This window comes from Cornus florida, unplaced genomic scaffold (assembly GCF_030987335.1).
Source record: "Cornus florida cultivar Cherokee Brave unplaced genomic scaffold, ASM3098733v1 CherokeeBrave_3.0.0_Hap2_Chr05, whole genome shotgun sequence".
NCBI lineage: Eukaryota > Viridiplantae > Streptophyta > Magnoliopsida > Cornales > Cornaceae > Cornus > Cornus florida.
The window spans coordinates 116,587,323-116,599,830 of NW_026775575.1; the positions used below are offsets into that span (position 1 = coordinate 116,587,323).

At 31.7% G+C, this 12,508-nt stretch overlaps 3 protein-coding genes across 3 annotated transcripts; 2 read left to right on the forward strand and 1 right to left on the reverse strand.

Annotated features, from left to right (window-relative positions):
* Positions 1 to 970: 970 nt before the first annotated feature.
* On the reverse strand, positions 971 to 3,068 carry LOC132310047 (B3 domain-containing protein Os06g0194400-like). The gene is made up of 6 exons (XM_059808289.1): positions 2,937 to 3,068; positions 2,719 to 2,820; positions 2,598 to 2,629; positions 1,863 to 2,007; positions 1,360 to 1,566; positions 971 to 1,041 (listed from the first exon to the last, which is right to left on the reverse strand). Exons 1-6 carry the CDS (start codon positions 3,066 to 3,068, stop codon positions 994 to 996), a joined length of 666 nt encoding a protein of 221 aa, XP_059664272.1. The 3' UTR covers positions 971 to 993.
* Positions 3,069 to 7,038: 3,970 nt separating this feature from the next.
* Positions 7,039 to 7,787, forward strand: LOC132310512 (CASP-like protein 1C2). Its single transcript, XM_059808679.1, has 3 exons — positions 7,039 to 7,193; positions 7,299 to 7,401; positions 7,490 to 7,787. Exons 1-3 carry the CDS (start codon positions 7,039 to 7,041, stop codon positions 7,712 to 7,714), a joined length of 483 nt encoding a protein of 160 aa, XP_059664662.1. The 3' UTR covers positions 7,715 to 7,787.
* A 3,530-nt stretch (positions 7,788 to 11,317) lies between these two features.
* Positions 11,318 to 12,077, forward strand: LOC132310048 (CASP-like protein 1C1). The gene is made up of 3 exons (XM_059808290.1): positions 11,318 to 11,466; positions 11,605 to 11,707; positions 11,853 to 12,077. The coding sequence occupies exons 1-3, from the start codon at positions 11,318 to 11,320 to the stop codon at positions 12,075 to 12,077; spliced, it is 477 nt and encodes a 158-aa protein (XP_059664273.1).
* The last annotated feature ends 431 nt before the right edge of the window (positions 12,078 to 12,508 follow it).

Consider the following 12,508-nt stretch of genomic DNA (forward strand, 5'->3'; position numbering starts at 1 on the left):
TAATATAATGGACCATTCAGACAAACCAAAAATATAATCCATTTTCATCCAATACAAAACAAGATGGGCCATTGGTGCATTGTTTATGGGAAGGCTTACCTAGTTCAGTAGTTGACATTTTGGACTTCCATTGAACAAAATTCACAGCATGATCAACAACAGCGTACTGCACTTCTTTTTCACCTGCAGGAAAATTAGAATGCTTCATACTAATGATGAACTAGTTAATCATGTAAAAAAAGAAAATCAAATAACTACAAGACGCCTTATATATTGTAAAGATTATGTAGAAGAGCCCATAAGCCAACACAGTGTGACGTTATTATAGTGAGAACAAGGATGCATACTTTATATGAACATAAATGTGATGTAGGAGTGGAATGAGAAGTAACAATTAATTGTTACAGTAGTCTCCATATGGATTTATATGAATCTGTATGTCCTACTAGCTTTCTATGTGTCCCATCACATGGCACCTGCATTTCTTCCTTGACATATAGTTGGGACACATAGCAGGCAGTAAACCATGTCCGGTTGCCAAAACGTAATGTATTGTAATGAAAAACCATACAATTTTTTTTATGATGTATTCAATAAAAGCTAAGGTTATGATAACAATGATAAAACACTACAGCCATTAATGGATGGCAATTGATCGTGCATGTGCGCAGCTGAGATCAAGTTAAAAAGTGCAAACCAATCCCAGCAGGATCTGAACTTAAAATCTCATCCTTCAAGCAACCTCTTTTCAGTACCAGACCAGGTCCTGACTATTTTCATTGTTAAGTTCTACATAGAATAATATTTCAGTAAAGGTGTCAATTGACAATTTCACTGCAAAGCTAATAGGATGAGAAGACAGCACATTGTGCTGCTGCTAATGAACAGAAGAATGAAACTCAGGAAGCAATGAAATGGTACAAGCAGTTGAATAGAGTCAGACATAGTTACCTGCATTAGAACAAATGGCCCCAATAGCTAAAAATCGGAGGGTTAGACGCCGTTACCTTCTTCAGAACTGTTCGCCCTTACAATGTACACCTGGAAAGAGAAGTCGAATTAATATGACATGTTTGTGCCAAACCATCTGATATTAAAAAATTGTCAGTTACATCAACCTATTTCTCATCAGAAAGCCTGAGAAGATTTAGGTTAAACAAAAAGAAAATGATCACAGATGGTATTGCACAGAATTAAGTGTGGCATACAATTCATATTATATAAAAAAATGCTTATTGAATACATAAATTATAGATATTGGTAGGTGGTGATGTAATCCATTGAGCCTATATCTAGTTTGAAAAAGAGGGATTATGAACTTCAAAACTCTCAAGTCCCAAATAAGTGCTAAATTTGCACCTTAAGTACAGTAGGCCGAATTAATTGAAACACCACTGCATCCCCATCCACCAGCTCATGATCAACCGCAAAACCTTTCCATCCACCACCAAGTCCTGTTTTCCGGGCCAAGTAGACTACTGGGTACTCTTCTCCCTCTTCATCTACCAATGTAACAGTTTCATCGCGCCTTGGAAGGTATTTCTTACAGAAATAAACTGGAATGCCCTGTTTGTCAAACATGTACACAAACCAATTATTACTCGTCTTAAGAGGTATAGAGACACATTTATATGTAATCACATCGTATCATAATATAGAAAGAAGAGTTCAAAAAATACAAACTAGCTTGTAGCATCACTAGACAGAAGTACCATATAAGCATTAGTCAATTCATATGATCACTAACCCTAAACCGACAAACTATTATACAAATTAGTTGCAGGATCAAATTTTCAGACTGGATTCGTATACCATACACATTAACTTAAAAAAAAATAAAAAAATCAAATCAATTCCCTTACCAGCCAGAACCCACCCGTGACATGTGAAGGTAGCATTGGCTTCAAAAGGGTAGGATAATTGTCTCCTAGACTCGATTCCAGCTCTTCTAGCTGCATCAGAAGCATATACCCGATTCGACAAGTCCCTCCTCCGTGGTCCACTTCTCTTACATATTCTATACCATACAGAGTGTTTATATATATATATAAGGGAAAATTACATATAAATGGAGTCAAAGTTTCATATTTACTTAGAGATGGAGTCAAAGTTCCATATTTTTCTAAAATGGATTACTGAGGTGGCACATGATTTTTTACTGTTTAAAAATTTGTGATGCCTAAAATGCCCTTCCCTAATAAAAAAGTAGTACCTTCAGTTCAAAAAAGTAGTACCTTCAGTTCAAAAAAGTAGTACCTTCGGAGAAAAAGTAGTACCTTCGCGAGTGTTTAAAAAACATGGTACCTGAATATCAAAAAGTAGTACCTTCAGTTCAAAAAAGTAGTACCTTTGAAGAAAAAGTAGTACCTTCGCGGAAGGGTATTTTAGGCATCACAATTTCTAAACAGTAAAAAACCATGTGCCACCTCAGCAATCCATTTTAGAGAAATATGAAACTTTGACTCAGCCTCTAAGTAAATATGGAACTTTAATTCCATTTATATGTAATTTTCCCTATATATAAAGTATTAGATATACAATGTACAAAACGCCAACAATTCTGATCAAATAAACACTAAATATTTAGAACAAATTACCTTCCACGATACTCGAAACGCTCAAAAGTGGCCTGTCAATAATATTCCAAGTCAAAATGATTAATTTTTGAGAGAGTAAAGAGGACTAATTGGGGAAAAAAAAAGTGAGAAAATAGCTTACGGCTTCTTTGTAATCAGGGGCAGGCTTATTTGCGACACGATTCGACCTTCTTACCATCACTGCAACTTCTTTTCGAATTGTGCGAGGTTTCGACTGCTTCATCTATGGAACGTACAAAAAAGCAGAGTAAGTTCATACTAGTTTAGAACTTCTTTGTTTGTGTACGTGTGTGTGTTTTTGTGTGTGTATAACATAGAGGAAGAGAGAGAGGTGAAAACCGGAGAGGGTTTAGGAGAAGAGTTCTTGAGAGCTGAAGAGAGCTGGGGAAGATGGAACTCTTCGAACCTTTTCTTTTTCTCCTCCATTATTTGACGACGCAACTCTTCATATGTGACCTTAGCAACCACCATTTCTCTCTATCCTCTATCTATTCACACACACTCACAGAGAGAGAGAGAGCAGAGTTTCGCTTCTGAAATATTTTTTTGAGTGACTGGGAGGAAATTTGGGAGGGTGGGTGGTTTAATGGAGACGTACTCGGGTGAAATATTAAGTCGACCGTTGGACTCTCGCGCTTTGTGTGAATGGTGATCAAGTTACTGGTGCGGACCTTAATTAGCTCACAGTGCAATCTGATTGGATTAAGTTTTGATTGTATGGGTCAAGGGTCAAACTGTGATTTTAAAGTCCCTCGCCAGCCGTGGTCAGAAGCATACCAGATTGCAGATTCCTTTTTTTTTCTTTCTTTTTTCACCTTCAAATTACCAATTTTGAGAAATTTAAATCCGGCTTCTTATACTAATTCAACAGCTGTAATACAAATTTCAAACGAAGTGTGCCTCTAGTACTTTCAGATACCACCAATATATAATCACTCCTAAATTACCAATTTCAAATGAACTGTCTCACTATTACTTTCATGTACCAATAATCACTTTCAAATTATCAATTTTGATAAATTTAAATGGAAAATTTAGATTTTAGAAACAAATTCAAACAAAATTGTTATATAGTAATTTTAAAATCGATAAAAGATGAATAGTTATTTATTATTTAAATATCCTTCTTATAAAACATTATTTTTTTATTAGATAAATTTATCTGTGTATATAGAGAAAGAAATAGAGTTTAGAAAGGCACAAGTCGGTGTTATTAATACATATAAACTTCAAGTGTGTGTGTGTGTGTGTTATTGAATATAAATGACTAATATTTGTATTTACTTTTGGTTATGTACTTAATATGTTTTTCAATTATGGTGAAAAACGTTGAAAAAAAAAATAGGTTTAAAGAAATCCTAATTCTAAGAGATAAAATTATTAAATAAACTTAATTTTTTAATTAATAAGAGCATCTCCAACTGTTGTGTATATTTTTTTTTTTTTGTGTAAATCTAATGATGGATTTACACAAAAAAAAATAATAATAATAAAATAAAATAATAAAATAAAATAAAATAATTTAATTTTAACTCCAACGATTATTTTATACCTTTTGTGTAAAAATATATTTTCCAATAACAATCAACCATGTGTCATGTTAGAATCCACATAATTTTTACAAACTTACCTAATATATGGTTGATTCTTTAATGGAATGAAAAAGAAGGATGAAAAATGAAATATGTTGATTTGGCAATGTAAATACACAACCTTTTTACACATTGGTGATGTGGCAATGTAGGTTAACAGACTGCTATAGATGAAAAAAATTTACACATAATAAATGACAATGTATATTTTATACAAAAAAATCAGTTTGCAAACTAAAAATGAAAAACCAGAAGCATCATGAAAATGGAATGCATACATGGTAGTAAATGCCCTTTCTTTATTCCCAATAACCACGACCCAGTTGGCTAAGTTACAGCTCGAAAGCTCTTCAAGGCTTCCCTTATATTTTTTAGGAAAGTAGAAGCATGAATACAAGGGCAATTTTACCATCTAAAAATTATTTTTAGAATGTGTAATAAATAAGTAAATATTTTGATCAAATTAACTACTCTCGGTCATTTCTTATCAATTAAGTTTTAAAATTGATGATTATTAATATTTTCTTGACTTTATTTTCTTGACTTTGTAGATACTTTGGAGGAAAAATTATATTTTGGTGACCAAAATTAAACATATTTGATGTAAAGTGACCATAAAGTCAAAAAAAAGTGAATAGTTACCGAATCTAAAACTTAATTACTAATAAGTGACAATTTAATAGTTTATTACCTAAATAACATTTTTATAATATATTATTGTATAAGTGGACAAACTTATCATATACATTAAGGTAAATAAATACTTACTTAAATTAATTAACAAAGAAACCACATCCAGTAGCCCCGACCTTAGAATCATTCAGATAAAAGATAATATATTAAAGCAACAAAGTGAGAAGGACCGCCTCTATAAATATTATATAAAGAACATTTTGGGATGGAACTTCTTTGCTTGATTTGTCACTGTAAATATTATGTTTTGCGACTATGGTGGGGGAGTCTTGGAAAAGAGAATGTTCATAAAGGAATTCTAATTTTTTAAATTGGTAAATTGGAAACTAAAAAGGAAAAAATTTTTTAAATTGGTAAATTGGAAACTAAAAAGGAAAAAGGATAACGTTGGATGATAGAGAGAGAGTGGGAGATGAATTTAATGAGTTATTATTTGTATTGGATGGCAATTTTGTTATTTAAAATTTATTTTTAAAATGGTTATCTAATATTTAAATGTTTTTACCAAATTATCCTTAAATGGTCACTTAATATTAATTAAGTTTCAACATTGATCACTACGCATCTTTTTTTTTGACTTTAAGGTCACTATAGAGCAATTATGTTTAATTTTAATCACCAAAATATAATTTTTCCTACGTTTTTTTGAGCAATTTTTTGGCCACCAAAATTTAATTTTTCCAATTTAAATCAGTCTCCTAACCTAGCGTGCTTACACAGTTACACTAAATCAACGACTAAAATTCAAATTTCAAATGAAATTGTGCCTGCTTACTTATATTAATCATTTTTATAAATTACCAATTTTGAGAAATTAAATCACGCTCCTTATCATGCTTACACTAACTCAATGGTTCAAATTCAAATTTCAAATGAAATTGTGCCTCCCTTGTAACTTTAAGATACCAATAATCACCCCAAATTACCAGTTTTGAGAAATTTAAATAAGGCTTCTTACCGCGCTTACACTAATTCAAGTGCAAGTGGTAAATGATCAGATCTTTAGTGCCCCCACCCTATGCGCTAAGGTTTGAATCCCCCTATCCCCCACTGACTATTAACTCACTAACCATTGCCCAAAAAAAAAAAACTCTAGTGTTGAAATTCAAAATTTAAACGAATTATTATTATTATTATTAGTATTATTATTATTATTATTATTAGTATTATTATTTCTGACAAACGAGGGTGAGAGGGAACTAAAACACAGACATGCCCATTTGAACTGGGCGCTCTACAACCCCATCCTAAAAACAAAAGCCTTCCATTTCAAAACAAATTTCATATGAATGTGAAATTTGAAAATTGATAACAAGCCATAAGTAAAGCATATGAAAAAAAATAAAAAATGATGATGATGACACTTTCGCGTTAGTTTGTTCTTTCATTTTTTGTATCCTGCCATTTGAAAGAATTAATGGAGATGTGAACTCATAATAAAAGCACTATCAGACATGTTTTTCATATTATCAATTGATTTTTTATTTTTTATTATTGTAAGTAAATGTATACGTAATATATATCTATATATATTTGGTGTTATATACCTATTTTTTTTATTTTTGAGTTATATACTCATACAATTTTAAAATTATCCCACTAAAATTACATAAAAATCTCATCATTATTTAGAAAAACTTAAATTCTTCTGTTGTTATAATGAGGTAATATATAATTACGACGTGATACCATATCATCTCTATAAACAGAGTATTTAAATTTTTTCATTAAAAATCTTGTTAAAAATGTGCCACACCCCTCACATAATTTTGTGGGTCCAATCATATGCTTGCTCAAAAAGATGTATGTTAAAAATTACTCTAGTTTAGATTAATCAAATCAAATGTATTACTCTATATATAAGCAAATATTTAAGGTCACAGTCAATGCACTTTAAAGTCCACATAGCTGGAAAAAAATGAAAAAATCATTACTGGACGGGTGGTGAAAGCGGTTGAGAATTTCAACTAACAAATGTACAAATAGGTGCGAATAGGTATGAATTCAAGTCCACCATCTCTTATCTGCCCTCCTAACACTGCGTACCATCCTAGGTTTTTCTTCCCAAGCAACCATTAAACTTCAACATTCCTTGAGAACCCAATTTCTTCATCCCTCAAAATTCTTTGTAATTTTGTAGCTCTCCAGTCCTCTCAATGGCCAAAACCAAGAAAATTTGCATTCTTGTGCTGAGGCTTCTAGCTTTTGGCGCAACCCTTTCGGCAGCCATTGTCATGGCTACTAGTCATCAGAAAACTAGCTTCTTAACTGTGTCTTTGGAAGCAAAGTTCAGCCACACACCGGCCTTCAAGTAAGCTAGCTCTCCGGCCACCTTCACAGGTGTATTTAATTTCTCGCCATTGGTATGACTATTAATTTCAATCATTATCTTTTTCTTCTCTCTTCTCTGTTACAGGTACTTTCTGATTGCAAATGTTATTGGAAGCGTGTACAGCTTCCTAGTCCTTTTTCTTCCTTCCGAGAGTCAGCTCCGGAGACTTGTTGTTGCCCTGGATTTGGTAATTCTTGAAGCATTTCATGATCTGTATTAGCACCCCTTAATTAATTCTTTAATTAAGATATACTATCTCATTTTTTTGGGACTAGGTTATGACAATGTTGCTCACATCAAGTGTATCGTCAGCCTTGGCAGTTGCTTATGTGGGCAAGAAAGGAAATTCACATGCAGGTTGGCTACCAATTTGTGGTCAAGTCCACAAGTACTGCAACCAAGTAGCCGGAGCTATGATCGCTGGCTTCATCGGAGTTATAATCTATATGCTGCTTCTTCTCTATTCCATCCACAGTGTCCTAAATCCTCTGCTTGTGTAGAAGCATTTAAGCATATTCACAAGTCAATTTTATTATGCACGCTAGCTTTTTTTATGGCATAGAAAGAATTAATATTGAGATTATTAGCTTGTATTGCTGATTAATTCAAAACACGTACCAAGATTACTTGCAGCTTAATATTGGGCTATTAGCCGATTCAAGACCTCTGAGATCTCTTTCAAACTAAATCTAAATGTTATTTTATTTTTCCTATACATGGACTGAAATGAAGGGAATTTTTTTTAATCAGGTCCTGTCACCTTTTTAGGCCTTCAGCAAGTAATTCTTTGGACACTATTGTATGATCTAATTATTATGTATAGCAACAACAGAGCATACCGATGAAAATATGTAGGTGCATAACGGCTGATGAAATGTACGTCACATGTGCATACGTGATATCTCAAAGGTAAAAGCCTTTGTTTTTTCAGTTTTAAAAATAGTAAAGCAAGCTCACACACATTCTTCTATTAAAATGTGAACCCTTAAAAAAGAGGAGGTCAAATTTGTACGAACTGAGCTATTGCTCAGTTGGTTCAAGGTAAAAACCTTAAACTTGATTAATTGTGAGTATTGAGCAACCTAAATTAATTAATTTAAGCATTGGCTTGTTGATAAGGTAATTTAGGATTTGCCTTGTAGTTGATTGAGATAGGGCTTAGAAGGCATTAGCTGAAGTTTAATCATTCAACTTAAATAATCCAATGTCCTCTCCTGAAATACGAATTATTCAGGACCAATTACATTTATATTCACACTCAAAATAAATGAACAAAGTGAGTGATAGAATTTTAAGAATAATACTTACCTGTGTACTAGTGAATAATAACTACTCTCTAGGTGATTCATCCAAAAAAAAAAAAAAAAAAAAAAAAAAAGAAAGACAAAAACAAAAACAAAAACTACTACTCTCTAGTATCGCCTTTAATTATTAATTTAAAAAGTTGAAGAGAAAAAAGAATGGAAGCTAATGAGTTCATTTTTCTTATTTATTATTTTTAAAAATTTTGTAATTAAAGAATATATATGTGTATTTGTGATTGGATCACATTAACTCTGAGAGTGCAAATATGTTAGGTGTTTGGTTACATATTATATAATAAGTACTTTTCACAACTAATTATTTTTTAATGTATTTGGTAACAATTTTTTTAAAACACTTCTATTGTTAATTTTACAATAATATCTTTTACTATAATGTTATCATATTTGATAATATCAATTTTATTAAGTAATGAGTGTAATTGTCTTTATAAAAAATAAAAAATAAAAAATGGTCTAATGAAAAAAAGTTATCTAAAATATTCAATAATTTGACAAGTTTCAAATTTTAGCTTCACTCAAACGTTCTACTAAATTAAATTTGGTAACCATTAAAAGGCCTTCTAATGGTTACATAACACATCTAAACATAATTTTTTAAAACAAAAATATTTTTAAACAGTACAGAAGTAATCCCAAACCGGCTCTAAGGTTAGAGCATAGATTTTCCCCCAAAGCGCAACACCATCTCTCTCAATCTTAACCTAATTACAGAAATTAATCTTTAAAATTGGAAAAAATCAAAGATTGTATCATTTGACAAATAAAAATGTAAACTTTCTTTTACAACATATTCTCTTATTAAAAATAAAAATAAAAAAAACAAAACAAAACAAAAACAAATATATTGCCTATTAATTTTCCATGCATAATTTCTTTTCCTATATAAATTTTCTCGTCTTCCTATGTTAGTTAGGTTAACATTTTGGGCGTTTTATAATCCGATTACAATACATATATATTGATTTTATATCAAAATTAACAATTAGCAATTAGCACCCTTTTCTGTATAAGGGGATTATTAGTCACTCGGTGGATTTATTCGGGGCATTTTCCCGTTAAGTGATTTATATGAATCATTAATTTTTCTTTCATGGAGTTTCTCTATTATTCACATAGTTCCGTATTTCAAAAAAAAAAGAAAAATCATTTAAGCGCAATAACCGCACCGAGTGCTATTTTTACCCAAGGCTTTGCTACTTCAGGCCTTTTAACTGAAATACATCAATCCGAGTGGTTAATAATGCACATATAATTCGTCTTCCCACAATCTATTACATTTCAACTAACCTATGGCGACCTCACTTTTCGAGGTAGAAGGTGAAGACTCTGCGTAAAATGTTTTTTTTATGTTTTCTAGTGTTTAGTTGTTGTAAAATATTTATGTAAAAAAAATATTAAAACTTCGCCGCACCCGATTGAAAAGAAAATACTTTACCTTACATCAAAACAACAGAGGTAGCTGCAGATTGCTTCTCCGCGCTTTAGGTACAACCTAAGCATCCCAAAATCCACTGGTGCACCAAATTTACTGATGGTCATAATTTGGAAAAGGCTGTCACTGTGATGTGGGGATGGCCGAGTTGATCTAAGGCGCCAGATTAAGGATCTGGTCCGTAAGGGCGTGTTTTTGGGTTCAAATCACACTCTTCACAATTATTTTTCTCTCAAAAAACTATCGGTAGAATAAGCAAGCACTGCATGTTCCTCCAGATCGAACTCCATGATATATCCAAGCCAAATCATGTGCATGATAAATCCAAGCCTATCTTGTTTATTTCAGATTTTCGGTATCATCCCTAAACCCCAACACTTCTCTCAATCTTAATCTGGAAATTAAATCATTATATATAGAAACTCAAAGATTCTCTCAATAAGCATGTAAACTTCTCTTTCAAGACACATTCTCATGTAAAAAAAAAAGGAAAAGAAAATTAATGTAATGCAAATAGCAATTTTCTTTACATAATTTATTTCCTTATATAAAATTTAAGCAGCCTATAAATTAATAACTCACAAATAACTATTAAATGATGAGTACTTCGATCTCTCTCTTTTAACACAAAGGTTTGAGATCCTCATCAGCCATTTTTTCTTTCTTTGTCTTTGTGTGTTCTTATTACAAGTCAAGATCAAATATATATACAAAAGGTGAGTAATTTTCAATCTCATTTTTGTGTTTAAACTTGTATATTTAATATATATCTTTCTTATGAATAAGAATGCTTTATTTTTATCTGTACTTAGGACTATTTTTTGTTTTCAACATATATAAGTAGATCTTAGTCTATGTTTCAATAGACTTTTTTTTAAACTTCCAGTGCATATAAATAATCTCAGTTTTTCATGTATCTGCATAATTATGCCCACTTTGTTTACCAAAATCACTTATTCAAAACATTCAGAATAAGATGGAGCAAATCAATTTGTAGAATATTAACACTGCGCCACATGTATACCATGATCATAACTATGATTATAGTTCTCAATTCATGTCCAATTAATTTTTTGAATAGATATATAAAGCAATCTTTTTGTGTTTAATTAACTCCATTTATTTTATTGAGAAATACTTAAATCAAGAAAAATTGAACGGTGATCTTCAATGGCTAATTGTAAACATAGTCTGCATCCCTTATTAAGGGAGAAAATTTTAAAAATAAATAAATAAAAAATTTTAGACAAGTGCATTATTGAATCCTATACTTGCCTAATCAATACTTATGTTTCTTAATTAATTAATTAATTAATGTGTGCTATATATGCAAGTTATTCATAGAGATGGCCAAAACAGTGTTCAGCTATGTGATAAGAATCCTAGTCATGCTCGCAACTCTTATAGCAGCTATTGTAATGGGTACAAGCCATAAATCGGTTGACATGATCACTTTCACCTTCGAAGCAAAGATCAGCAATTGGCCAGTTCTGAAGTACGTGTGTGCTTCATCTACCATGCATTTTGATTTCATATATTAATTAATATATATATATATATATATATATATATATGCCAAATTGTCTTCTCTCGTGTGTTTCACTGATTGATAGCTGCTTTATATATAATGTAGGTACTTTGTCATTGTAAACTACATAGCAGCTGGTTATAACTTACTTGTTCTGTTCCTTCCCTCTGGTAGTAACCAATGGCGATTAATTGTGGTCTTGGATATGGTAATTATAACCATTTATCTCTCTTTCTTCTATCCATTAATTACCTGACCACTCTACCTAGTTAGTGCATAATTAGGTATATAGTAGTTATATATATATATATATTTTTTTATTAATGGTTTGGATGATTTGTTTGTACCACCAGATTATGGTTTTGGTAATCGCTTCAGGGTGTTTCTTAGCGGGTGAGGACCTTTATATAATGAAAAAAGGGAATGCACATGTAGGCTGGACAGCCATCTGTGGCCTAGTCCCCGCTTTCTGCAACCGTCTGACCGGAGCGCTTGCCGTTGGTTCACTCGGAGCCATAGTCCAGATTTTGCTCACTTTGTATACCTACCATGTTATTATCAATCCTCTACTCATGTAGCACAAGCACAAGGTTTTGAGGGGATTTTTTTTTTTTAATTTGGAGAAATATTGAGTTTAAACTTATGCGGTGGAGAATATTAATGGTTGTATGGTACTATATTTAGATAAATATTTACAGTTTGTTCGTTCCTGTTCCAAATGTCAAATGTTTTTCATATTTTTTGGGTTTTGGAATACATTGATCTCATTTTCTTAAGAACGTATTTAACTTAAAAAAGTTGTTTTCCACTACATGTGAGTTGGGTAACAAGACCCAATTAGTTTTAGTGGCTTCTCTGTTATGCAGTTTCACATCAGTTTCAGTTGTCTATACTCCTAGAAGCAAAGATTGTATTCCTGTAGTGATGATTTTTATATTTTGTTTGACTTGAAGTGTAGTAGTAATAATCTTTCTGTAATCTTGCCATAAAATAAAGTGAATAAAATGAC